Here is a 27822-nt window from a genome sequence, read left to right as displayed (position 1 = left end):
AGTCCATTGCCGTTAAACCCCCACCACTGAGCACAGCTACACGGAGTCCTGACACGGGAAAGCAGCATCCATCATCAGGGAGCCCACCACCCAGGCCATGCTCTCTTCTCACTGCTGCCATAGGGAAGAAGGTACAGGAGCCTCAGGACCCCCAACACAGACACTTAGAAGTCCAGGGAGGAGGAGGAAGTGTTTGGCCTCCTAATGAGTATAAGTCCCTAGGGCCCAATGTGATTTACCCCAGACTATTGAAGGAGACAGAGATGAAGTTGCTGGGGCCTTGACCAGTATTTTCATGTCTTTTCTAGGCACAGGCGAGGTCCTGGCGGACTGGCGAGTGGCTAATATTGTACCTCTGTTTGAGAAGGGAACATCCTGGAGACTATAAACCAGTGAGTCTCAGGTCAATTGTGGAAAACATTCTTCAGGATGGGATATATGAGCATTTGGAAACCCATGGCCTAATTAGGGAGAGTCAGCATAGCTTTGTGTGGGGCAGGTAGTGTCTTACCACCTCAATTGAGTTTTTTGACAAAATGACGAGAGATTGATGAAGATAGAGCAGTGGATGTTGCCTGCTTCAATTTAGTAAGGCGTTCATCTAAGTCCTCATGGGAGGCTAATCCAGAAGATTAAGATGCATGGGGTCCATCCCTCTTCACACAGCTGATGTGTCCACGGCAAATTTTTTTAGCCAGAGGGTGGTGAATCTATGGAATTTGTTGCCACAGGCAGCAGTGGAGGCCAAGTCATTGGGTGTATTTAAGGCAGAGATTGATAGGTATCTGAGTAGCCAGGGCATCAAAGGTTATGGTGAGAAGGCGGGGGAGTGGGACTAAATGGGAGAAAATGGATCAGCTCGTGATAAAATGGCAGAGCAGACTCGATGGGCCGAATGGCCGACTTCTGCTCCTTTGTCTTATAGTCTTATGGACTTATGGTTAATGGGAGGGTTACAAGGCATAAAGAAGGTTGGAAACCTTTGTTCTAAACCTTTCCTTTTTATGTACCTGTCCAGGTGAAATGTTAATGCATCAAATTCTCTGGTAGCTCTCTCCATATACCCATCACCCTCTGGTGATATATAAAAAAAACAGAATAGTTCAGCAATGATTGTATGGAAAGACGGAACAGAATTGAGAACCTAATTGTCTTCTTGTTGTTATGACCTTTCCAAGGGAGAGATGAAAGGGAACGTTAACCAGAGAGGTGGGAATTTGGGTTAGTTCGCATGTGAACAGTGGCCTGACCCATGGCCTTTAACCCAAACGTTGATCCTGTGTCTCCCTCCATTGACGTTGCCCGACCAGCTGAGGATTTCCAGCAATTTCAGTTTTTATTTTGAATTCCCGGCTACTCCCGGGAAAGGCGGGGATCCGGGGTGGATCCGAAGTTACTCCCTGACCGGCGGAAATCCGGAGCGGACTGGAAGTAATTCTTGGGGTCCGGCAGGCATCCGGAAAGACTCCCGGGTAGCCGGAGTGGATGCTGACTTAACCCTTGAGACCGGCGGAAATCCGGAATGACCGAAGCAGATCCGGAGAGAATCTGGAATCCGGAGTAACTCCCGGGGATCTGCCCTGACCCAGAGGGGGCGGAGTTGGACGAAGACTGTGTACAATCTCCATGGAGACGCGAAGTTGCGGCTGCTGAGAGTTTGTGTTGGATTCCAGACGGGACACCGGCTTCGTGTCTGTTCCGTCACCGGCCTGTGATTCCCTGCGTCGTCCGCTGCCCTCCACCTGTGTGTCCCACCCGGCAGGCTGCTGTCGTCTGTCTGTCTCACTCTGTCCCCCAGCCTGTTCCTCTGGGGGTTGTTCAGTCCACAGGTGAACCGTGTGCCTGACCAGTTAGTCCGTGGGGGCCCTGAGTGTGCACAGTCCTGTTTAAGCGGGGATCCGGGTGCCTGCGAGTGTGGGGGGCTCCTGTTTGTGCGCGGTCCTGTTTTGCACAGTCCCGTGTGAGCGATGACCTGTGTTTGTGCGAGAACCTATGTTGCACAGTCCCGTGTGACCGATGACCTGTGTGCGAGATCCAGTGTTGCACAGTCCCGTGTGAGCGATGACCTGTGTTTGTGCGAGAACCTATGTTGCACAGTCCCGTGTGACCGATGACCTGTGTGCGAGATCCAGTGTTGCACAGTCCCGTGTGACCGATGACCTGTGTGCGAGATCCAGTGTTGCACAGTCCCGTGTGAGCGATGACCTATGTTTCTGCGCGGTCCTGTTTTGCGCGATGTGTTTTTGCGCAGTCCTGTGTGAGCGATGACCTGTGTTTGTGCGCGGTCTGGTGTGAGTGTGGGGGTCCCGTGTGTGTGATCCCCTGTATTTTTGAACGTCCTGTGTCCGCTGTCGCTGTCCGGTTGGCGAATCGGTTCAAATTGTGTGGCTTCTCCACAGCTCCGAACGCCGACGCTCCGGCCATGAGCACAGGCACCTGGGTGGGACCCTGGAGGCCGCACCGACCCAGAGGGCCGATCGCAGCCTATTACAGCAGCCCCGGACCCAAGTACAGGCTGCCGGGATCCACGGGTACGTGGGCAGTGTCAGTGCGCTCGGTGAGCTGGGGAGCTCGGCACGGAGTGTTCAGCTGAGACCCAGAGACAGTGTGGGAGCGTGTGCAAGGCGCTTGGACAGGTACATGGATAGACGCCAGGGTGGAGGTGGTCAGGGGAGGTAGGGATTGTCAGCTGTGTTTGGCAGCTCATCTCGAAGGCGAACCTCCACTGCCTTGCGGCTACGGGTATACCTTCTCATGGGGAAGGCTTCGGGGGTAAATCCTGAGGAAAAATCCGGAGCTGGAGTCCCTAAGGCGGCCCTACAGTGTCTTCAGAGCTGACTGACGACTCCTGTGATGCCGCTGGTTCCAAACTGTATCGGTGTCTGTTGTTCATCAGCTGTTTGAAGAGGGAGCCTGCTGTGTGGACATCAGCTTGCTCTCCATGTCGTACTGCCGCGGCTTGTGTGTTACATAGACAGCTCGGACGCAACGCCCATGTCGACCCTGACGAACGGAGGGCCTCGGCTAGAGAAGCGTTCGGCACGCAGGCCTTCATCAGTAAGGCCATTGTGTGCAGGAGTGGGGAAGTGAGGCTCTAGTTTTATAAGACGTTGGTGAAGCTGCCCTTGGAGCACTGTGTACAGATTTGGTCACCCGGTTACAGGAAAGGGGCAACATCGAAAAGGGTAACATCGAAAAGGGTAGTGAAAACAGTGTTAGATTTGAATACCGAATAAGGCAGGTGTTTTTCTAACGCAGTTAGAGACAGATATGATGTCGTAGGCATCACTGAGTCGTTGCTGAAAGAAAATTATAGTTGGGAGCTTAACATCCAAGGATACACCTAGTATGGAAAGTACAGGCAGGTAGGCAGAGGGGTGGGTCTGTTGATTAAAAAAAAGAAATCCAATCCTTGGAAAGGGGTGACAGTATCTGAAAATGTTTAGTCCTTATGGGTAGAATTAAGAAACTGCAAGGGTAAAAAGACCCTGATGGGAGTTATATGTAGGCCAACAAACAGTAGCCAGAATGTGGGCGATGGTGCTGGAGGTGGATACAATAGGGTCTTTTAAGGGACTCCTGGACAGGTATATGGAGCTTAGAAAAATAGAGGGCGATGGGTAACCCTAGGTAATTTCTAAAGTAAGTACATGTTCAGCACAGCATTGTGGGCCGAAGGGCCTGTATTCTGCTATAGGTTTTCTATGTTTCTAGATTATAACAAGAGATAGAAAAGGCATGTTAAAAGGGCAATGTTAGGATAGTCATGGGGGAAATTTCAAAATGCTGGCAGATTGAGAAAATCAGATTGGTACTAGATCTAAAGAGAGTGAATTTGTAGAATGCCTGTGAGATGACTTTTTAAAACAGCTTGTAATTGACCCCACAAGGGGAAAGGACATTTTGGATTGGGTGCTGGTGACTAGTGGTGTTCCATAGGGGTCAATATTGGAACCACTTCTTTTCATGTTATATGTCAACAATTTGATGAAATTGGTGGCTTTGTGGTCAAGTTTGCAGATGATACTAAGGGGTGAAAGGGCAGGAAGTTCTGCAGAGGCAAAGAGGTTAAGAAGGACTTTGACATATTAGGAGAATGGGCAAAGAAGTGGCAGATTGGATGCAGTGTGGACAACTGGTTGAGGCCAGCAGGTTTAATGAGTGAGCAAGAATTGTGGATGAGAACTGGGTTTAAATAGGTTGCAGGTGATGAGTTGGAAACGAGTGGTAGATGAATCTTGTTGCTGGTGGAGACTGGGAGGAGCCTGCCTGTGCAGGCTTGACAGAAGAGGCATAGACAGGGTGAAAGCACATAGTCTGATTACCAGGGTGGTTGCTAAAACTACAAACAAGAGGGCTTATGTTTAAGATCCAAGGTGAGAGATTTAAAAGGACGATCAGGGACAGCTTTTTCACATAAAGCATGGAGCATAGTAGGAATGAGCTGGCAAGAATAGTAGCTGAGTAGGCAAAATCATGATAACTGTCCCAGCACCACCATCTCCATGTGACTGTGTTACACAGTGAGGAATCCCCAGAAAACAGTCCCAACACCACCATCTCCATGTGACTGTGTTACACAGTGAAGGATCCCATTTGTCCATGTTTGGCCTACAGCCCTCTAATTTCCTCCATTCCGTGAAAGAATGAATGCTTCCCTTCATATTTGTTGAGGGAAAGGAGAGGGTGGATGCCTTGAACTCCCAGTCAGAAGGAGAGCTGGGACAGATCACTTGGTGTAGCAGATGCTCCTGAACTGCATGCGGGCAGATGGGATGAACATAGATGGGCAAAAACAGCACAATGGGCTGAAGGGCCTGTGTCTGTGACTGTGGCTCCCTTCTCAACACCTATCAAGTAGACTCCTCCCCTCCCACTCCCCCACTCCTTCTTTCACCATCCTTACCCTCCTCTCCTCCACTCCCCTTCTCTCTACCCACCATTGCTCCTGATTCTCCCTTCTCCTCCTTCTATCCTCCACTCCTGCTCACCTCTCTCCCCTTCCCGCACTCTCCAGTTCTGGAAGCCCCCCACCAACCCCACAGTCAGTGTGACTTCCTGTTACGTTCCAGGTTTCGAACAGCACGACACGACCAAGTTCCGATCTCCAGCATACAGTTTTGGCGTTCCTCATGCCCACCTAACGGAGGACAGCTCCCCGGGGCCAGCGTACCTCATCCCCTCCTTGCTCACCAGGAGGGGCAGGGACGGCACCCCCGCCTACTCCCTCTACAGCCGCCCCAAGGAGATCCGCTCCTTCCAGACGCCGGGACCAGGTAACCAGACTGCAGGGAAAGGGGGAGCGCTGGCTTACTGGCTGTCACTGGTACCACTGGGATTCACTTGGTCAGCTGATGACACTGGGTCAGTGGGGGTTCACTGGGTGTCACTGGGACAGTGAGGGTCACTTGGTGTCACTGGGTACTATGGGGTCAATGGGGGGGTCACTTTATCACCCGGGTCAGGGTTTTACTGGGTACCACTGGGTCCCAGTGGGGATTACAGAGTGTCATTGGGTACTGTTGCATCAGTAGGGGTCACTTTGTCCCTAGGTGTCACTGGGTCAGTGGGGGCTACTGGGTGTCACTGGGTACCACAGGGTCAGTGGGGATTACTGGGTTTCACTGGGTCACTGGGGGTTACTGGGTGTCACTGGGTCCCAGTGGGGTTACTGGGTGTCACTGGGTACCACTGGGTCAGTGGGGGTTACTGGGTGTCACTGAGTCAGTGGGGGTTACTGAGTGTCACTGGGTCCCAGTGGGGTTACTGGGTGTCACTGGGTCAGTGGGGGTTACTGGGTGTCACTGAGTCAGTGGGGGTTACTGAGTGTCACTGGGTCCCAGTGGGGTTACTGGGTGTCACTGGGTCAGTGGGGGTTACTGGGTACCACTGGGTCAGTGGGGGTTTCTGGGTGTCACTGGGTCCCAGTGGGGTTACTGGGTGTCACTGGGTCAGTGGGGGTTACTGGGTTTCACTGGGTACCACTGGGTCAGTGGGGGTTACTGGGTGTCATTGGGTCCCAGTGGGGTTACTGGGTACCACCGGGTCAGTGGGGGTTACTGGGTTTCACTGGGTACCACCGGGTCAGTGGGGGTTACTGGGTGTCACTGGATCAGTGGAGATTACTGGGTGTCACTGGGTCCCAGTGGGGTTACTGGGTGTCACTGGGTCAGTGGGGTTACCGGGTGTCACTGGGTCCCAGTGGGGTTCCTGGGTGTCACTGGATCCCAGTGGGGTTACTGGGTGTCACTGGGTACCAGTAGGGTTACTGGGTGTCACTGGGTCCCAGTGGGGTTCCTGGGTGTCACTGGATCCCAGTGGGGTCACTGGGTGTCACTGGGTCCCAGTGGGATTACTGGGTGTCACTGGGTACCAGTAGGGTTACTGGGTGTCACTGGGTCAGTGGGGTTACTGGCTGTCACTGGGTCAGTGGGGTTACTGGGTACCAGTGGGGTTACTGGGTACCACTGGGTCAGTGGGGTTACTGGCTGTCACTGGGTACCACTGGGTCAGCCCCACTACCCACTTTGTTTCCCCAAAACTCACCCACGTTCAGGACACAACTGCTCACCCTCACAGACAGTCCCCTCACCTCGCACTCGCTCCATTCCCCCAGCTCTGACCACGTCTTCACCCCACATGTGTGTTCCTGTGCAGGAGCCTATGCCCCCGAGAGCTCGGGGCGTTTGGCCTACTCTGCAGCCCCCGCATTCTCCATCGCCGGGAGAACCAGAGGCTTCAGGACTGACCAGTCACCGGGTAGGTGCTCATTTCCTCTTCACTTGTGCAATAATCTTTTCAGATGTCTTCTGAAAATCCAAATACATCTCCTGGACACCATTCACACACTGGCTTGGTACTTTGTCAAAAACTAAAGAACTAGTCGAACCTGCTCCCTAGTCAGGGACCAATGTTTACTCAACATGACCACATTGTTTAAATGTCCTGTTCCACTTCTCCGGTGACGGACGGCACACACAATGGAACGCAGGTTGCGTTAATTAGCCCAAACGTGAATGGGGACGTTTCACCTGTGGTTTTCTATTCAGCCGTCTGAAGGAACAGCCGCTGTGTACGCTGCCTCCGTGGCCACCAGCCTGTTATTGCCGCAGGTTTTGAATCCTTATTCAGTAGGTGCCAGAGACTTGTCAGTCGTGGTCTAATTGGTTCTGGAACTTTTTACTTCTGTGACAGGGGTTTTCACAGATTTTCTCATTGTCTTTCACCTTGTTTACTTCTTGCTGTTACTGTGAACATAAGTACAAAGAGCTTGTTCAAACATTTTGCCACTTCCTCATCCTGTTCTCTGTTCGAGGGTTTGAAGATGCAACATTTGCCTCTTGCAACCTTCTTGCTCTCACTCATATTCTACTTATCCTTTGATCAATGTTCCAATCCGATCTCTCCGCTTCGTAAGATCCTCCTGATCCTTTCACACTCACTTGCCAACAATGACAAGGCTGGTCTCTAGAATCTGGGGAATCTTCTCTCTCACTTTGCATTTTAACTCCCGGGAGTTTCCCACTATCTTCAATCGATTCTGTGCAGTGGTTAGAAAGGGCATCAGAGGTTGGGGGGGGGGGTGCTGGAGAATAGCAAGCAGACTCGATGGGCTGAATGGCCTAATTCTGCTATTATTCTTATGGTCCTTTGGGCTCCTTGCAGGCCCTGCAGCTTACCTCCTGCCTTCTGTGCTGGGCCCACACATTGTCACTAAAGCCTCTTCTGCCAACTTTTCTCTGAGTGGACGAAACAAGACCGGCAGCTTCCACGAAGACTTACAGAAGGTAACATCTCTCACTCACACTTGGGTAGCAGTTCCAACAGCTGGGAGTGTCGTGATTGTTACTGGTACAGAGACGTGGCTTCCAACCCCACCACATGGCTAGAGAATTTAATCTTACATAATTTATAAAGCCAGCAAGCTGCTTTTCAGTGCAGATCCCTGTAGACACTTTCCCAGTTCACAGATCCCTCTGTCTGGCTCCAGACCCCTATGGTCACCTCGTTAATTGTCTCCACGGATTAAGTTGGGCAGTGGGGAAATAGGCCAGTCGGCCCACTGAGCCTATGCTAACCACTGATTCTCCCCACATTCCCAGCAATTCCCCAAATCCTATGGTCGATTCCAGAGACCAGAGAGTTAGCTCACCAGGAGAGATTGAGACACCTGGGACTATACTCAGTGGAATTTAATAGAATGAGACGGGTTCTTACAGACATGTGAAATTTAGGAAAGGGATAGATCGAGGCAGGAACAGTGTTTGCACTGGTAGGTGAGTCTAGAACTAGGGGGCATGGCCTCAAGATTTAGGGGAATAGATTCAGGACGATGATGAGGAGAAACTGATTTCCCAGAGAGTAGTGAATCTGTGGAATACCCTAACACGAAGAAATCTGCAGATGCTGGAATTTCAAGCAACACACATAAAAGTTGCTGGTGAACGCAGCAGGCCAGGCAGCATCTCTAGGAAGAGGTACAGTTGACGTTTCGGGCCGAGACCCTTCGTCAGGACTAACTGAGGGAAGAGCTAGTAAGAGATTTGAAAGTGGGACGGGGAGGGGGAGATCCAAAATGATCCTAATGTGAGACCCGACGCAGACTGGGAGATCGTTTTGCTAAACACCTACGCTCTGTCCGCCAGAGAAAGCAGGATCTCCCAGTGGCCACACATTTTAATTCCACATCCCATTCCCATTCTGATATGTCCATCCACGGCCTCCTCTGCTGTAAAGATGAAGCCACACTCAGGTTGGAGGAACAACACCTTATATTCCGTCTGGATAGCCTCCAACCTGATGGCATGAACATTGACTTCTCAAACTTCCACTACCACCCCACCTCCCCCCGTACCCCATCCGTTATTTATTTATTTATTTATTATTATATTTTCTTTTTCTCTCTCTCCTTTTTCTCCCTCTGTCCCTCTGACTATACCCCTTGCCCATCCACTGGGTTTTCCCCCCCCTCCCCCTTTCTTTCTCCCTGGGCCTCCTGTCCCATGATCTTCTCATATCCCTTTTGCCAATCACCCGTCCAGCTCTTGGCTCCATCCCTCCCACTCCTGTCTTCTCCTATCATTTCGGATCTCCCCCCCCCCACCCCACTTACAAATCTCTTACTAACTCTTCCTTCAGTTAGTCCTGACGAAGGGTCTCGGCCTGAAACGTTGACTGCACCTCTTCCTAGAGATGCTGCCTGGCCTGCTGCGTTCACCAGCTACTTTGATGTGTGTTGCTGTGGAATACCCTGCCCAGGGAAGCAGTAGAGGCTCCCTCATTAAATATATTAAAGTACAATTAGTTAGATATTTGCATCACAGAAGAATGAAGGGTTGTGGGGAAAAGGCGGGTGGATAGAGCTGAGTCCACGGCCAGATCAGCCGATTGAGTGGTGGAGTAGGCCACCTTTGCTCGTAGTTCTGTGTCCTGATGCTCAAGCAGAAAGCCAGTCACAGACAGCAGCAAAGGTTGCAGGAGCTGGGGAGAGCAGCACCACTCACTGCACCGCCCTGTGACAGTGATTTCTAGCAGGAGTGTGGGCACCAGGATAAATTCAGCCACAACATACGGACGCTAGGGCTGGGGGACACTGGCATTGCCTGCAGGAGGAGAGGGTAGATGCTGTTATCCACGGAGAGACTTCAGCTGCTTTCACCCAGTGAGACTTATAAAGACCTGAGGATTTATAAGTGTGGTCAGACCACACTTGGAATATTGTGAGTAGTTTTGGGCCATTTATGTAAGACACAGGAGCAGAATTAAGCCGTTCAATCCATCGAGTCTGCACCACCTTCCATCTTGACTGATTTACTATCCCTCTCAACCCCATTCTTCTGCCATCTCCTCGTAACCTTTGACACCTCTGCCTTAAATATTCCAACGAAATCCACAAATTCACCACCAGTTAGCTAAAGAAGTTCCTCCTCATCTCCGTTCTAAACGGACGACCCTCTATTCTGAGGCTGTGCCCTCTGACCCAAAACTTCCCCACCACAAGAAACATTTTCTCCATATCCACTTTATCTAGGCATTTCAATATTCGATAAGTTTCACTGAGATCCCACCTCATTCTTCTGAACTCCAGTGTATACAGGCCCCAAGCCATCAATTGCTCCTCATACAATAAGTCTTTAAATCCTGGAATCACTCTCATGAACCTCCTCCAAACCCTCTCCAATGCCAGCACATCCTTTCTTAAATAATACTTCGAGTCCTCACCAGTGCTTTATAAAGCCTTGGCATGATATCGTGCTTTTATAAGACTATAAGACTGTAAGATATAGGAGCAGAACTAGGCCATTTGGTCCAGTGAGTCTGCTCCACCATTTCATCATGGCTGATCCAATTCTCCTCTTAGCCCAATCTCCTGCCTTCTCCCCATATCCCTTCATGCTGTGTCCAGTGAAGAATCTATCATCCACTGCCTTAAATATACATAAAGTCGGCCTCCAAAGATGCCCGTGGCAAAGAATTCCACAGATTCACAACTCTCTGGCTAAAGAAATTCCTCCCCTTTTCTATGGAAGACACTAGCAGTATGGTGGAAGTTCCAGATGTCAGGGGTCATAAAGAAGTTACCATTACTAGAGAGAAGGTTCTTGGGGAAACTGGAAGGTCTTAAAGTAGGTAAGTCACTTGGATCTGAATTTCAATGAGTACAAGCCCAGAGCCATCAAACGCTCTTCATACGACAAGCCATTCAATCCTGGAACCATTTTTGTGAACAGTTTCAGCACATCCTTTCTAAGGGGCCTAAATCTTCTCACAATACTCCAAGTGAGGCCTCACCAGTGCTTTATAAAGTCTCAACATTATATCTGTGCTTTTATATTCTTGTCTTCTTGAAATGGATGCTAACGTTGCATTTGGCTTCCTCACCACAGACCCAACCTGCAAATTAACCTTTAGAGAATCCTGCACAAGGACTTCCAAGTCCCTTTGCTCCTCAGTTCTTTGTATTTTCTCTCCATTTAAAAAATTGTCAACTCTTTCATTTCTTCTACCAAAATACGTGACCATACACTTCCCAAAACTTATTCCATCTGTCATTTCTTTACGCATTCTCCTAATCTGTTTAAATCCATCTGTACTTCCTCAAAACTACCTGCCCCTCCACCTATCTTCATATCACCTGCCAACTTTGCAACAAAGCCATCAATTCCATCATCCAAATCATTGACATATAACATAAAAAAGAATCGGTCCCAACACAGACCCCTGTGCAACACCACTAGTCACCAGCAGCCAACCAGAAAAGGTTCACTTTATTCTCACTCTTTGCCACCTACCAATCAGCCACTGCTTTATCCAGGCCAGAATCTTTCTTGTAATACCATGGGCTCGTAGCTTGTTAAGCAGCCTCTCATCCGGCACCTTGTCAAAGGCCTTCAGGACTTGTTTTCCAGTCCTGAAGAAGGGCCTCAGCCCAAAAACATCGACTGTACTCTTTTCCATCGATGCTGCCTGGCCTGCTGAGTTCCTCCAGCATTTTCTGTTTGTTGTTCTTTTGTCTGTCCTTCTTGTTATTTCTTCAAAGAATTCCAAGAGATTTGTCAGGCAAGATTTTCCCTTCAGGAAACCATACTGACTATGGCCTATTTTATCATGTGCCTTCAAGTACTCTGAAACCACATCCTTAACAATTGATTCCAACATCTTCCCAACCACTGAGGTCAGACTAACTGGCCTATATGTAACGGCCTTTGCCAAAAAACCCCCGTTGCCTAGGGTGAATAGCCGTCGACCCCGCCAAACAGTGCAAATGCTTTGGTGCGGACATGGTGTGAGGCACCCAGTGATCAGCCACAACACAAATATCGAACAATATACCAAGTGCACGTAACGAATTATACTTTATAGCAAATTTTGGTGATGGGTTAGAAGCAACAAACAAAAGAAAAGGTGCCACATAAGTAACTTCTCAGTCTTGTGCACATAATATTTTAATACATTGGAGCTGACGCCTACGGTTCCATCCACAACGTCTTTCCGAGACTCCGGCCACCCGCCGAACCCCCGAAGTCCGGTATCTGCTGCCTTGGAACCACTGTCCGTTCTCCATACGTCCGTCCTCTCTGCTCGCCTCCCGAAAAAGCCCGTGCTCCTCAACTCAGCGCACATATACAAGATAACATAACGTGACTTCCATTGGCTAGCAAAATGAATACAATTTCCATTATCACATAGTATAACCCAAACATTGCCGTTACAGAGAACCCCTTGCTCAGCAGTTAACAGTACAAGAAGCCATTTTAATATAACACTTCAGAGAAGCCATTTTGGTAATAAGCGATTAACAATTAACAGTCCGTCTAATATTACTGAGAACCCTACATATAGTTTCCTTTCTTCTGCCTCTCTCCCTTCCTTAAGAGTGGAGTGACATTTGCAATTTTCCAGTCTTCTGGAACCATTCCAGAAACTAGTCATTCTTGAAAAGTCATTACTAATGCCTCCACAATCTCTTCAGCCACCTCTTTCAGAGCCCTGGGATGTACACCATCTGGTCCAGGTGACTAATCTACCTTCAGGCCTTTCAGTTTCCCAAGAACTTTTTTCCTGGTAATGGCAACTTCACATACTTCATCCCCCCAACACCTGGAACTTCTACCATGCTGCTAGTGTCTTCCACAGTGATGACTGATGCAAAATAATATTTCAGTTCATCCACCATTTTCTTGACCCCATTACTAGCTTTGCAGCATCGTTTTTCAACGGTCCAATATCCACTCTTGCCTCTCTTTTACACTTTACGTAGCTGAAGAAACTTTTGCATCCTCTTTAATATTTATGGCATTCGGCCCTGGATTGGTGGCATTAGGCCCTGGGTTGACGGTCACTCTTTCTGGAAGGACTGAGTTTATGTAGCTGCTCTCCTCATAGGCAGTGAAAAGATTTTTCTCCTGTTCTGAGATTTATGTGATTATTTATATTGGTTTCCCTCCGTTTTCAGTGTTTTCTTTCTTGTGGTTGGTTGGTGGGTGGGTGGGTGATTCGTTAATTTTGTGTGTGTTGGGGGGGTGGGTGATTTGTTAATTTTGTGTGTGTGGTGGGGGGGTGCGTGATTTGTTAATTTTTTGTGTGTGTGGTGGGTGGGTGATTTGTTAATTTTTTGTGTGTGTGGGGGGTGGGTGATTTGTTAATTTTTTGTGTGTGGTGGGTGGGTGATTTGTTAATTTTTTGTGTGTGTGGTGGGGGGTGGGTGCTTTGTTAATTTTTTGTGCGTGTGGTGGGTGGGTGGGTGATTTGTTAATTTTGTGTGTGTGGGGGTGGGTGATTTATTAATTTTGTGTGTGTGTGGTGGGGGGTGGGTGATTTGTTAATTTTTTGTTTGGTGGGGGTGGGTGATTTGTTAATTTTTTGTGTGTGGTAGGGTGGGTGATTTGTTAATTTTTTGTGTGTGTGGTGGGTTGTGGGGGGGGTGGTTGGGGATTTGGTGCTGTTCTTCTCTGTGAGTGAGGGGGCCTGGGATTGTTATGTGTAGAGGATCGTTGATTGTTTTTGGGCTGTTTTTTGCTGGGGGGGTGGTTTGGGGTTTGCAAGTTTTGTTTCTTTTCTTTTACATGCCAGTGGGGGGGGGTGGTGATGTCTTTTCTTTCATCAACACCCAGGGTCTTTCTGTATTTAATTTAATTTATACATGCATACTTTGACAATGAAATGAACCTTTGAACATTCATATTCCATCTTTACCTTCTTAATGACTTTTTTAGTTGCCTATGTTCGTTCTTAAAGGCTTACCAATCCTCTAACTTTCTACTAATTTTTGCCCTATTATATGCCCTCTCTTTGGTAATTATATTCTAATCCTTATGAAAAGAATGCTAATATTGCATTTGCCTTCCTCACCACCGACTCAATCTGCAAATTAACCTTTATCAAATCCTGCATGACTCTCAAGTCCCTTTGCACCTCAGATTTTTGAATTTTCTTCATTTAGCAAATTGTCTATGCTTTTATTCCTTAAACCAAAGTGCATGGCCATACACTTCCCGACACTATTCCATCTGCCACCTCTTTGCCCATTCTCCTAATCTGTCTAAGACCTTCTTTAGCCTCTTTGCTTCCTCAAAACTACTTGTCTCTCCAACTATCTTTGTATTATTTGCAAACTTGGCCACAAGGCCGTTAAGCCATCAGACGGTCCAGAGGAGGTTCACAAGAATTATTCTGGGAACGAAAGGGTTAACATATGAGTAGCATTTGATGGCTCTATGCCTGTACTCACTGGAGTTTAGAAGAATGATGGGGGAATTTCATTGAAACCTATTGAATATTGAAAGGCTTAAATAGGGTGGATGTGGAGAGGATGTTTCCTATAGCGGGCGAGTTTAGGACCAGAGGATGCAGCCTCAGAGCAGAGGGGCTTCCATTTAGAACAGGGATGAGGAGGAATTTCTTTAGCCAGAGACTGGTGAATCTGTGGAATTTATTATCACATCGCTGTGGAGACCAAGTTACTGGGTAAATTTAAAGTAGAGATTGATAGATTCTTGATCAGTCAAGGTGTCAAGATTACGGGGACCCACTAAGGGAATGGAAGTAAATCAGCCATGATGGAATGGCGGAGCAGACGCGATGGTGTGAATGGCCTAATTCTGCCCCTGTGTCCTGTGGTGTTATGGATTATGTAACTGCATATACTCACGAATTTGTCACTTGCTGAGAGATAGTGTGCCAAGGATATACCACTGATTCCGCTGCCTTGTCCTGATGGCTGAGGAAGTGGGTCTGGAAGGTGCTGGGAGACTAAGCTGGGTAAGTAATTGCAGTGTACACTGTGTGCCGGTGTGGGGACGGGGAGGGGTGCTGATCCAGGCAGGTGACCGAGGTGCCACTGAGTCTTTAGGGTAGCTAGTGAGAGCGTCTCTTGTTGGAGGTCGTCATGGGCAAGCCCTCAGGAGGGGTTTGAACAGGGCTGACGCTGGGAGTTTGACTGCCGGCAGCTTTTTGCATTACCATGTGGTTTTGTTCCCTCAGACCCCAGGACCAGGAGCATACAGAGTCACGGACACCAGTGTGTACAAGCAGAAACCTCCCCAGTTCAGTATCTTCGGTCGGAACCAGCTGCCCGGTGATTCGACAAGAAAACCGGGACCTGGCAGTCACAGTCCGGAAAAGGTAATGGAAAACTCACAGGAGCTGAGTGGTGTTCGCACCTTCACCAGTGCCATGCTACCCAAATCAGAAACTACATGTCCTGTTCACCTCCAGCTCCAATGCTCCCTCACTAACTATCTCCCCTTGGCCAATATTCTTGACTCAAGTTGACATTTCGCTGTCGTTCAACTATACATGAATACAGACAAACACAGTTCCAGATGTCAGGGGGCATGACGTGTTTGTAGTTACCATAACTGGAGAGAAGGCTCTTGGGAAAGTGAAAGGTCTGAAGGTAGATTAGTCACCTGGACCAGATGGTGTACCCTCCAGAATCCTGAAGGACATGCTGAAGAGATTGTGGAGGTATTAGTAATGATCTTCCAAGAATCACCAGATTCTGAAATGGTTCTGGAAGACTGGAAAATTTCAAATTTAGAATGGAGATGAGGAGGAATTGATTTTCCCAAAGAGTAGTGAATCTGTGGAATACTCTGCCCAATGAAGCAGTGGAGGCTATCTCGGTAAATATATTTAAGATAAGGTTGATAGATTTTTTCATTGTGGGTAATTAAGGGTTATAGGGAAAAGGCAGGAAGGTGGAGATGAGTCCACGATCAGATCAGCCACGATCTTATTGAATGATAAAGCTGGCTTGACAGGCTAGATGGCCTACTCCTGCTCCTATTTCTTATATTCTTATGCTCTTGTGTGGCAGGAGGAAGGAGACTGTAGGCCAGTTAGTCTGACCTCAGTGGTTGGGAAGATGTTGGAGTCGATCATTAAGGATGAGGTCTTGGGGTACTTGGAGGCATATGATAAAGTTGGCCATAGTCAACGTGGTTTCCTCAAGGGAAAATCTTGTCTGACAAATCTATTGGAATTCTTTGAAGAAATAACCAGCAGGATAGACAAAGGACAACCGGTTGATGTTGTGTACTTGGATTTTCAGAAGGCCTTTGACAAGGTGCCACATAAGAGGCTGCTTAACAAGCTATGAGCCCATGGTATTACAAGAAAGATTGTAGCGTGGATAAAGCAGTGGCTGATTGGCAGGAGACAAAGAGTGAGAATAAAGGGAGCATATTCTGGTTGGTTGCCAGTGACTAGTGGTATTCCACAGGGGTCTATGTTGGGACCGATTCTTTTTTATGTTATATGTCAATGATTTGGATGATGGAATTGATGGCTTTGTTGCAAAGTTTTCAGACAATATGAAGACAGGTGGAGGGACAGGTTGTTTTGAGGAAGTAGATAGACTACAGAAGGACTTCGACAGATTTGAAGAATGGGCAAAGAAGTGACATAGAATACAGTGACGTGAAGTGTTATGATCATGCACTTTGGTAGAAGGAATGAAAGAGTTGACTATTTTCTAAATGGAGAGAAAAAAATGTGATGCAAAGGGACTTGGGAGTCATTGTGCAGGATTCCCTAAAGGTTAGTTTGCAGGCTGAGTTGGTGGTGAGGAAGGCAAATGCAACATTAGCATTCATTTCAAGAGGACGAGAATATAATGCAAGGATGTAATGTTGAAACTATAAAGCACTGCTGAGGCCTCACTTGGAGTATTGTGAGCAGGTTTGGGCCCCTTTTCTTCTATAGGATGTGCTGAAATTGGAAAGGGTTTAAAGGAGGTTCATGAAAATAATTCCAGGATTGTCATATGAAGAGCGTCTGATGGCTTTGGGCATTTTTTCACTAAAATTCGGAAAGATAAGGGGTGATTTCATTGAAATCTATCGCATTGTGAAAGACCTCGGTAGAGTGGATGTGGAGAGGATGTTTCCTATGGTGGCAGAGTCTAAGACCAGAGGACACAGCCTCAGAATAGAGGGGCATCATGTTAGAACAGAGATGAGGAAGAATTATTTTCTAGCCAGGGGTGGTGAATCTGTGGAATTCTTTGCCACAGGCAGCTGTGGATGCCAAGTCCATGTACCTTTAAGGCAGAGGTTGATAGATTCTTGATTGGTCAGGGCATGAAGGAATATGGGGAGAAAGTAAGAAATTGGGGCTGAGAGGAAAGTTGGATCAGCCATGATGAAATGGTGGAGCAGACTCGATGGGCCAAATGGCCTAATTATGCTCCTATATCTCATGGTCTAAATGAAACAACTTTCCTCTGGAGCCAAGGTGCAAATCACAGCATCAATGACCACATAGAGCACAAGACATATATAAGATAGAGTAAATATATAATCACACAAAAATGAGTTATTAATATAGCTCAAGTCTCTGATTGTCAATATTCTGCAGGTTTATGGTGCATGGGATGAGGGTGGCAAAAGCAAGCCCACGGCAGTCTGATCATCACACGCTAGTACAGCCCAATATGATGTTGTGGGCATCACAGAGTCATGGATGAAAATTGGTTAGAGTTGGGAGCTCAACATCCAAGGGTGCACATTGTATCGAAAGGACAGGCAGGTAGGCTGAGGGGATGGCATGGCTCTGTTGGCAAAAAATGAAATCAAATCCTTAGAAAGGGATGATACAGAATCCGAAGAATTCACCTGTCAATTTGAGAGGGAGAAGCCAAATTTGGATGTATCTGTAAAGGAAATTACAGAGGCATGGGAGAGGAGCTGGCCAAATTTGATTAAAGGGGGACACTAGCAGGGATGACAACAGATCATCAATGGCTGGAGTTTCTGGGATCTGTGCGGAAGGCAGAGGATAGATATATAAGACTATAAGAGCATAAGACATTGGAGCTGAATTATGCCATTTGAGCCATTGAGTCTGTTCCACCATTCAATCATGACTGGTCCTTCCCCACCGCCCCCCCTGCCTCAGTCCCACTCCCCAGCTTTTGCCCCAAAATCTTTGATGCCATGCCCAATCAAAAACCTATCAAGCTCTGTCTTAAATACATCCAACGACCTGGTCTTCACAGATGCCCATGGTAATGAATTCCGTAAATTCACTACCCTCTGGCTAAAAAAATTTCTCTGCATTTCTGTTTTAAATGGACACCCCTCTATCCTGAGGCTGTGCCCTCTTGTCCTAGACTCCTCCACCATGGGAAACATCCTTTCCACATCTACTCTGACTAGGCCTGCTTACATTTGAAAAGTTTCAATGAGATCCCCCCTCATCCTTTTAAATTCCAGTGAGTACAGACCCAGAACTATCAAATATTCCTCGTATGATAACCCTTTCATTCCTGGAATCATCCTTGTGAACCTCCTCTGGACCCTCTCCAAAGCCAGCACATCTTTTCTGAGATGAGGAGCCCAAAACTGTTCACAATACTCAAGGTGAGGCCTCACCAGTGCCTTATAAAGCCTCAGCATCACATCCCTGCTCTTGTATTCTAGACCTCTTGAAATGAATGCTAACATTGTGTTTGCCTTCCTCACCACTGACTCTACCTGGAAGTTAACCTTTAGGTTTCCTGCACAAGGGCTTTGCATCTCAGATTTTTGGATTTTCTCCCCATTTAAAAAGTACCCTGCACATTTATTTCTACCAAAGTGCATGACCATGCATTTGCCAACATGGTATTTCATTTGCCACTTTCTTGCCCATTCTCCTCATCTGTCTAAGTCTTTCTGCAGCCAGCCTGTTTCCTCAACACTACCTACCCCTCCACCAATCTTCGTATCATCTGCAAACTTGGCAACAAAGCAATCTATTCCATCATCTAAATCTTTGATATACAGCATAAAAAGAAGCGGTCCTAACACCAACCCTGCGGGACACCATTAGTCACTGATAGCCATACAGAAAATGATCCTCTTATTCCCACTCACTGCCTCCTACCAACCAGCCAAGGCTCTTACAAGGTCAGTAACTTTCCTGTAATACCATGGGCTCTTAACCTGGTAAGCAGCCTCATTGTGGCACCTTGTCAAATGACTTCAGCACGGTTTTTTAAGGGAAAATCTTTCCTGACAAATCTCTTAAATTCTTTGAAGAAGTAACAAGCAGGATAGACAAAGGAGAATCAGTGGATGTTGTGTACTTGGATTTTCAGAAGGCCTTTGACAAGGTGTCACACACGAGGGTGATAAGAGCCGTGGTATTACAGGAAAGATACGAGCATGGATAAAGCTTTGGCTGATTGGCAGGTGACAAAGAGTCAGAGTAAAGAGAGCCTTTTGTGATTGTCTGCCAGTAACTAGTGGTGTTCTGCAGTGGTCAGTGTTGGGCTCTTTTTTTTCACGCTGTACGTCAATGATGCGGATGACAAAATTTATGGATTTGTGGCCAAGTTTGTGGATGATATGAAGATCGGTGGAGGGGTAGGTCATGTTGAGGAAGCAGAGAGGACTAGGACAGATGAGGAGAATGGGCAAAGAAGTAGCAAATGGAATACAGTGTTGGGAAATGTATGGTCATGCACTCTGGTAGATGGAAAAAAAAGTGCAGACTATTTTCTAAACGGAGAGAAAATTTAAAAATCTGAGGTGCAAAGGGACTTGGGAATCTTCATGCAGGATTTTCTGAAGGTTAATTTTCAGGCTGAGTCACTGGTGAGGAAGGCAAATGCAATGATAGCATTCATTACAACAGGACTAGAATGTAAAAGCAGGGATGTAATATTGAGGTATAAAGCACTGGTGAAGCTTCATTTGGAGTGTTGTGAGCAGTTTTGGGCCCCTTATCTTAAAAAGGATGTGCTGAAACTGGAGAGGTTTCAAAGGAGGTTCATGGAAATTATTCCAGGATGGAAAGGCTGATCATATAAGCAGTGTATGATGGCTCTGGGCTTGTACTCACTGGAATTTAAAAGAATATTGAGGAGGATTTCATTGAAACCATCAAATGTTGAAAGGCCTAGATGCTTCCTATAGTTGGGCAGACTAGGGCCAGAGGGCACAACCTCAGATTAGGAAGACATCCAGTTAGAACGGAGTTAAAAAGGATTTATTTAGCCAGAGGGTGATGAATCTGTGGAATATGTTGCTACGGGTGGCAGTTGAGGCCACGTGATTGGGTGTATTTAAGGTGGAGGTTGATAGATTCTTGATGTCAGGATGTGAAAGGTTCTGGGGAGAAGGCAGGAGAATGGGGATAATTGGGAAGTGACTCAGCCGTGATTAAATGGTGGAGCAGACTCAATGGGCTGCAATGGCTTAATTCTGCTCATTTGTCTTATGGTCTTAAAGATTAGTTTTAATTATCACATGTCCATTGAAACATACAGTGAAATGCTGTGTTTGCATCAATGACCAGTAAAGTCCAAGGATTTGCTGGGGGCAGTCTGCAAGTGTTGCTACACTTACGGCATCAACATCACATGCGCACAACTTACTAGCCTTGACCCGTATGTCTTTGGAATGTGGGAGAAGACTGGAGCACCCGGTCACGGGGAAAATGTACAAACGACTTTCATTAGCAGCAATTGGATCTTGATTTTCCAATCATGGCACTGTAGCACATTACAGTAACTGCTGAATTACTATGCCATCCTCTCTATCTTCCAGGATCAATTCCAATTGTGATACAAACTGAGAGTATTCAGTTCAGTGTTCCATAACAATGTTTCACGCAGTATCAATTCAGAAGGGCAGGTTCTGTTTGACAAACTTCCTGGAGTTCTTTGAGGACTGAGAGACTGGTGTAAGGGGCAGGGCTTCAGATTCTTGGATAATTGGGATTTCTTCTGGGGGAAGTGTGACGTGTTCAAAAAGGACAGTTTACACCTGAACCCGAAGGGGACCAATATCCTGGTAGGAAAGTTTAATAGAGCTGTTAGGGAGGGTTTAAACTAATTTGGCAGGGGGATGGGAACCAGAATGATAGAGCAGAGGAAGGGGAAAACAGAAATAAATCTAAGATTATGAGCAGTAAAGATGTCAGGAAAGACAGGCAGGTGATGGGGCAAATGTGTAGCCATTGGGATGAGTTGCAGTGCAATAAGGTTGCAGTGAAATCAAAGCAAAAAGTATCAAATACTGGTCTTAAGGTGTTGTACTTAAATGCACGCAGCATAAGGAATAAGGTGGATGATCTTGTTGTACAGCTACAGATTGGCAGGTATGATATTGTGGCCATCACTGAGACCTGGCTAAAGGATGCATGTCTCTGGGAGCTGAACGTCCAAGGATACACGGTGTATCGGAAGGATAGGAAGGTAGGCAGGGGGGAGGCGTGGCTTTATTGGTAAGAAATGATATTAAATCATTAGAAAGAGGTGATATAGGATCGGAAGGTGCAGAATCTTTATGGGCTGAGCTAAGGAATAGCAGGGGTAAAAGGACCCTGATGGCAGTTATTTATAGGCCTCCAAACAGCTGCAGGGATGTGGACTACAAATTACAACTGGAAATAGAAAAGGCTTGTCAGAAGGGCAGTGTTATGATAATTGTGGGGGATTTTAACATGGGAGTAGATTGGAAAAATCAGGTCGGCACTGGATCTCAAGAGAGAGAATTTGTAGAATGTCTGCGAGATGGCTTTTTAGAACAGCTTGTTGTTGAGCCCACTAGGGGATCGGCTGTACTGGATTGGGTATTGTGTAATGAACTGGAGGTGATTGGAGAGATTGAGGTGAAGGAACCCTTAGGAGGCAGTGATCATAACATGATTGAGTTCACTGTGAAATTAGAAAAAGAGAAGCCAAAATCTGATGTGTCGGTATTTCAGTGGAGTAAAGGAAATTACAGTGGCATGAGAGAGGAACTGGCCAAAGTTGACTGGAAAGAGACACTGGCGGGAAAGACGGCAGAGCAGCAGTGGCTGGAGTTTATGCGAGAAATGAGGAATGTGCAAGACAGGTATATTCCAAAAAAGAAGAAATTTTCGAGTGGAAAAAGGATGCAACCGTGGTTGACAAGAGAAGTCAAAGCCAAAGTTAAAGCAAAGGAGAGGGCATACAAGGAAGCAAAAATTAGTGGGAAGACAGAGGATTGGGAAGTTTTTAAAACCTTACAAAAGGAAACCAAGAAGGTCATTAAGAGAGAAAAGATTAACTATGAAAGGAAACTAGCAAATAATATCAAAGAGGATACTAAAAGCTTTTTCAAGTATATAAAGAGTACAAGACAGGTGAGAGTAGATATAGAACTGATAGAAAATGATACTGGAGAAATTGTAATGGGAGATGAGGAGATGGCAGAGGAACTGAACAAGTATTTTGCATCAGTCTTCACTGAGGAAGACAGCAGGATACCGGACACTCAAGGATGGCAGGGAAGAGAAGTGTGCACAGTCACAATTACGACAGAGAAAGTACTCAGGAAGCTGAATAGGCTAAAGGTCGATAAATCTCCTGGACCAGATGGAATGCACCCTCGTGTTCTGAAGGAAGTAGCTGTGGAGATTGCGGAGGCATTAGCAATGATCTTTCAAAAGTCGATAGATTCTGGCATGGTTCCGGAAGACTGGAAGATTGCAAATGTCACTCCGCTATTTAAGAAGGGGGCAAGGAAGCAAAAAGGAAATTACAGATCTGTTAGCTTGACGTCGGTGATTGGGAAGTTGTTGGAGTCGATTGTCAAGGATGAGGTTACAGAGTACCTGGAGGCATATGACAAGATAGGCAGAACTCAACATGGGTTCCTTAAAGGAAAATCCTGCCTGACAAACCTATTACAATTTTTTGAGGAAATTACCAGCAGGCTAGACAAGGGAGATGCCGTGGATGTTGTATATTTGGATTTTCAGAAGGCCTTTGACATAGTGCCACACATGAGGCTACTTAACAAGATAAGAGCCCATGGAATTACGGGAGAGTTACATATGTGGATAGAGCGTTGGCTGATTGGCAGGAAACAGAGAGTGGGAATAAAGGGATCCTATTCTGGTTGGCTGCCGGTTACCAGTGGTGTTCCGCAGGGATCAGTGTTGGGGCCGCTTCTTTTTACATTGTACATCAACGATTTGGATTATGGAATAGATGGCTTTGTGGCTAAGTTTGCTGATGATACGAAGATAGGTGGAGGGGCCGGTAGTGCTGAAGAAACGGAGAGTCTGCAGAGAGACTTGGATAGATTGGAAGAATGGGCAGAGAAGTGGCAAATGAAGTACAATGTTGGAAAGTGTATGGTTATGCACTTTGGCAGAAAAAATAAATGGGCAGACTATTATTTAAATAGGGAAAGAATTCAAAGTTCTGAGATGCAACGGGACTTGGGAGTCCTCGTACAGTATTCCCTTAAAGTTAACCTCCAGGTTGAGTCAGTAGTGAAGAAGGCGAATGCAATATTGGCATTCATTTCTAGAGGAATAGAGTATAGGAGCAGGGATGTGATGTTGAGGCTCTATAAGGCGCTGGTGAGACCTCACTTGGAGTACTGTGGGCAGTTTTGGTCTCCTTATTTAAGAAAGGATGTGCTGACGTTGGAGAGGGTACAGAGAAGATTCACTAGAATGATTCCGGGAATGAGAGCGTTAACATATGAGGAACGTTTGTCCGCTCTTGGACTGTATTCCTTGGAGTTTAGAAGAATGAGGGGAGACGTCATAGAAACATTTTGAATGTTAAAAGGCATGGACAGAGTGGATGTGGCAAAGTTGTTTCCCATGATGGGGGAGTCTAGTACAAGAGGGCATGACTTCAGGATTGAAGGGCGCCCTTTCAGAACAGAAATGCGAAGAAATTTTTTTAGTCAGAGGGTGGTGAATCTATGGAATTTGTTGCCACGGGCAGCAGTGGAGGCCAAGTCATTGGGTGTATTTAAGGCAGAGATTGATAGGTATCTGAGTAGCCAGGGCATCAAAGGTTATGGTGAGAAGGTGGGGCAGTGGGACTAAATAGGAGAAAATGGATCAGCTCATGATAAAATGGCGGAGCAGACTCAATGGGCCAAATGGCCTAATTCTGCTCCTTTGTCTTATGGCCTTATGGTCTTATGGACATGAGTGCAGTGGATAGAGGGGAACAGATGGATGTCGTATACTTGGATTTCCAGAAGGCGTTCGATAAGGTGCCGCACAAGAGACTTATAAATAAGATACGGATGCATGGATTTGGAGGAGTGTATTGGCATTTAGTGAGGCTTCTTCACTCAATATATTTAAGATACAGTTAGATAGGTTTTTACATAGTAGGGGAATTAAGGGTTATGGGGTAAAGGCAGGTAGATGGAGCTGAGTTAGGGACAGATCAGCCATGATCTTATTAAATGGTGGGGCAGGCTCGATGGGCCGGATGGCCTACTCCTGCTCCTATTTCTTATGTTCTTACGGTGGTGGCAAGTGTAGGAAGCCAAACTCCAAAAGGTTTGTGGGAGAAGTGCAGGGAGCCAGAGGCTAGAAGGTTTGTGTGGGATTGGGATGGAGAATTACGATGAGACGCAACTGGAAGCTGAAGATAACCGTTGGCCATAACAGAAATGTTCTGCAAAGAGGTCACCTGGTTGGTGTTAGGGTTTTGCAGTGCAGAAGAGACCACACTGTGAGCACAGAGAGCAGCAGACAGAACTGGCTGAGGTGTAAACACTGCTTTCTGAAGCCTTTGTTGGTTGAGGTCGACCATGGATGTTACGTCCTAGCTGTCTACATATATGCAAGCCGAGGCAGAACGATAAGGAGAACAAGTTGTTGCCCATGCAGCAGGCCCTCCCCTCTCCATGCAGCTGATAATCCAAAGGAATGGCAGAGACCAATACAGTTTGGTTCCAGCAGCATCACAGGAGTTGCCAGTCAGCATTGAACTCAATGTAGGACTGCCTTAGGGATTCCAGCTCTGGATTTTTCCCTCGGGATTTACTCCTGAAGCCTGCCCCATGAGTGAGTATAGCTGCGTTGGTTTGAGATCAGAGTTTTCCTTCTCCAAGATGAGCTGCCAGCCACATTTGACGAACCCCATCTGCCCGGAAAACACTGCTTTACTGGGGAACCTTTGCTCTATGAGCAATGAAAAGGGAAGAGATAAGAGGGGCAGGTGTATCTCCTGCAGCTGCAGGGACTGGTGTAACACTGCATATGACGACGACACGTGTGTTGCCATGAGCGGTATTGGAGGTAGAACAGTGAAACTGATAGGAGAGGAGGGCAAGGACTGGTGGGGTGGAAAGTGAGGACCAGGGGACCCTCTTTTTGCACATCGTTGTTCTGTGTGAGAAAGGGAAGACCTGCCTGAAATTGAGCACACAGGGATGATATCCCTGTCAACTATAGTGGAGAGGGATCCATAGCCGGGGAAGCAGGAAGAAATCTGGAAAGCATTTGTGTGGAAGGTATTGTTAACAGGACATCATCAAGTCAGGGAAACAAAGAAATAGAGTCTGATCCTCATGAATCAGGGTGAGAGGAGCTGTAGTCAGATGTGTGGAATGAACTGCCAGTGGAAGTGCTGGATGCTGGTTTGATTTCAACATTTAAGAGGTTTAGGTAGGTACACGCATGGGAGGGGTATGTTGGACTATGGACCAGCTTGAGTCAATAGAACTAGGTAAAAAAACAGTTTGGCACAGACTAGATGGGCTGAATGGCCCTTTTCTGTGCCGTGATGATCTATGACTCTGTGGGATGTGTAATCTTTTGACGGGTGGAGGCACTAACATCTCTCCTGAGATGGAGACAGAGGTAAACTACGCTTTAGTGACAGGAAGAGGAGAGTTGGCAGCAGTGGTAAGGAGCCTTTCCAGTACAGAAAGCAGCATCAGTACAATCAGATTGGTGCTGAGAAAACCAAGTGGGGTCTACCGGCATTCTTATCAACGCACCTCTGAGTCGGAGGGAAGTTGGTGAATGTGGGAACAAGTTAGATGGTGACTGGTGGGTCATGTCCTCAAGGGACACAAGCCTTCCTGCTGTGTAGTGGAGGAACTGGGAATTCATGGTGAAACCAGCCGGCCGGGACCATAGAAGAAGAAATTGTTAGTGTGGTGGAGGCTGTTTGTTGGGTGAAGGTAGAAGGAACGTTAATTGTTGGACAAACAGTGTGAAATGACGTGACTACCATCTGGCTAGTGATTTGAGGAATAGGAGGTAGATACAAGCTGTGACGTCAGAGATAATGGCACTGGAGGGATAGGTCAGAGACTCTTTGGAGACAGTCACCTGATATTTGGGGATGGGCCCTAGTATAAGGTGGTGTCAAAGAGCTACCACTCAGCCCCTGCAAGGTCGAAGTCAGTTCATCAAAACATGAGCCCAACATTGTAATCTACAGCAGTCAAAAGGAAAATGCACATCACTGAGAGGCAGGAACTATGTATCAGCCATTTCCACCTCTTAAGGATGTTAATAATGTTGAGTCTTGGTTCCTTGATCTCAGGTTTCAGGTGTGGACCCGAGGACAACTAGGGGAGAAATGACACGTGCAGAAATGAAATCAACCAGAAATTAAGCCCTGGAGTGATGGGAGCAGAACTCCCGCTCTCCTGGACATCCTTACACCCAGTGCCCTGTTACCTCATTGCTTCAGCCACCCCGCTTACTGAACTGGCTCTGATGTGCTGCTGTGTGGCGGCGTGCTCTGAGAGCGAGGTCTGTGTTGTAACATGCACACTTTGTTGCATGTGTCTCAGGCCCATCAGTCCGGCTGGGCTGATGATCAATTCTGACACTGTGACTGTTCTGGGAGGAAATATTAGGATCACGACATATGCCAGTGAGATGAAACCTGATTCTGAAAGCACAGAAACACAAAGTGCTGGAGGAACTTGGTAGGCCAGGCAGTATCTATGGAGGGGAATTAATAGATGATGTTTCAGGCCGAGATATTAAACATAATTCTAATTCTGAAATTGCTCTTCAATGTGAGGATGGATTGAAGAGGAAAGCTATTTTTTGAACTAATTTTCCTGTTTGGTCACATTTACCTGGATGAAATTAAATTGATCACGGTCTCCTTCTGTCTCCATACAGGTTGTAGTCAACCGCAACATAGCTCCTGCTTTCTCCTTTGGTGTCAAACATTCAGAATATGTGGCACCAGTAATCGTTGATGGTGTGTAATGTCACCAGCTCATATTGAAGGAAACACTTCCAGCTACTCCGGACTCCTTCCCTTGGAAATACTCTGAATCAGTTTTGAAATCAGTGCATGTGTGAAGCCTGGCAGGTGGTCAAAAAAGCAGTCAGGCATTGCACGGGAATGAATCACAGTACAAGTTCCTGAAGAGATCAAAACTTTCACTCTATTTTTGATGGTTTTAGTTAAGGTCCAGCTTGGATAAACATCATCAAAACATCACTGGCTCAGAAACAAAGGTCGCAAGAGTGAAACGAACAGCAATTAGAAATCTCTTTTTATCCAGTCCTTACATACTGCAATCATCAATACTTTACATTTTGTACTGGTCACTTTGCATGTTCGAAGTCTTAATCTCAAAAAATCTAGACTCCAACTGCAGTAGGTGGTCATTCTTGGATAAGAATCAGTTTCAGGGCAACATTCAATGTTGGGTCAGGGTCTCTACGTCAGTTCCTCAGGGTCTGCACCTTCCATTCCCCATAGTCAGTTCCTCAGGGTTTCTACCTTCCATTCCCCATGGTCAGTTCCTCAGGGTTTCTACCTTCCATTCCCCATGGTCAGTTCCTCAGGGTCTGCACCTTCCATTCCTCATAGTCAGTTCCTCAGGGTCTGCACCTTCCATTCCCCATGGTCAGTTCCTCAGGGTCTGAACCTTCCATTCCCCATGGTCAGTTCCTCAGGGTCTGAACTTCCATTCCCCATGGTCAGTTCCTCAGGGTCTGCACCCTCCATTCCCCATGGTCAGTTCCTCAGGGTCTGCACCCTCCATTCCCATGGTCAGTTCCTCAGGGTTTCTACCTTCCATTCCCCATGGTCAGTTCCTCAGGGTCTGCACCTTCCAT

General features: G+C 46.9%; 1 protein-coding gene across 2 annotated transcripts; it reads left to right on the top strand.

The window, feature by feature from the left end:
• The first annotated feature begins 1382 nt into the window (after nucleotides 1-1382).
• Nucleotides 1383-27581, top strand: LOC134354209 (ciliary microtubule associated protein 1A-like). 2 transcript variants are annotated; one of them, XM_063063103.1, is made up of 7 exons: nucleotides 1383-1829; nucleotides 2400-2531; nucleotides 5073-5276; nucleotides 6658-6759; nucleotides 7666-7787; nucleotides 14983-15123; nucleotides 26872-27546. In XM_063063103.1, exons 2-7 carry the CDS (start codon nucleotides 2423-2425, stop codon nucleotides 26959-26961), a joined length of 768 nt encoding a protein of 255 aa, XP_062919173.1. In that variant the 5' UTR covers nucleotides 1383-1829; nucleotides 2400-2422; the 3' UTR covers nucleotides 26962-27546. The 2 variants fall into 2 exon arrangements, with proteins under 2 accessions (XP_062919173.1, XP_062919172.1); XM_063063102.1 differs by lacking the exon at nucleotides 1383-1829 and having other exon boundaries at nucleotides 2160-2531; nucleotides 26872-27581.
• The last annotated feature ends 241 nt before the right edge of the window (nucleotides 27582-27822 follow it).

This window comes from Mobula hypostoma, chromosome 11 (genome assembly GCF_963921235.1).
Source record: "Mobula hypostoma chromosome 11, sMobHyp1.1, whole genome shotgun sequence".
In the NCBI taxonomy this organism is placed as follows: domain Eukaryota; kingdom Metazoa; phylum Chordata; class Chondrichthyes; order Myliobatiformes; family Myliobatidae; genus Mobula; species Mobula hypostoma.
The sequence above is the reverse complement of the archived record's forward strand: the minus strand, read 5'-3'. Positions and strand labels throughout refer to the sequence as shown.

Excerpts from the sequence above, each read along its gene's own strand:
- LOC134354209 (XM_063063102.1), top strand. The coding sequence starts at position 2,201 with ATGACCTATGTTTCTGCGCGGTCCTGTTTTGCGCGATGTGTTTTTGCG. Across the intron at positions 5,277-6,657 it reads CTTCCAGACGCCGGGACCAG|GAGCCTATGCCCCCGAGAGC; the intron begins GTAACCAGACTG and ends GTTCCTGTGCAG. Across the intron at positions 15,124-26,871 it reads GCAGTCACAGTCCGGAAAAG|GTTGTAGTCAACCGCAACAT; the intron begins GTAATGGAAAAC and ends GTCTCCATACAG.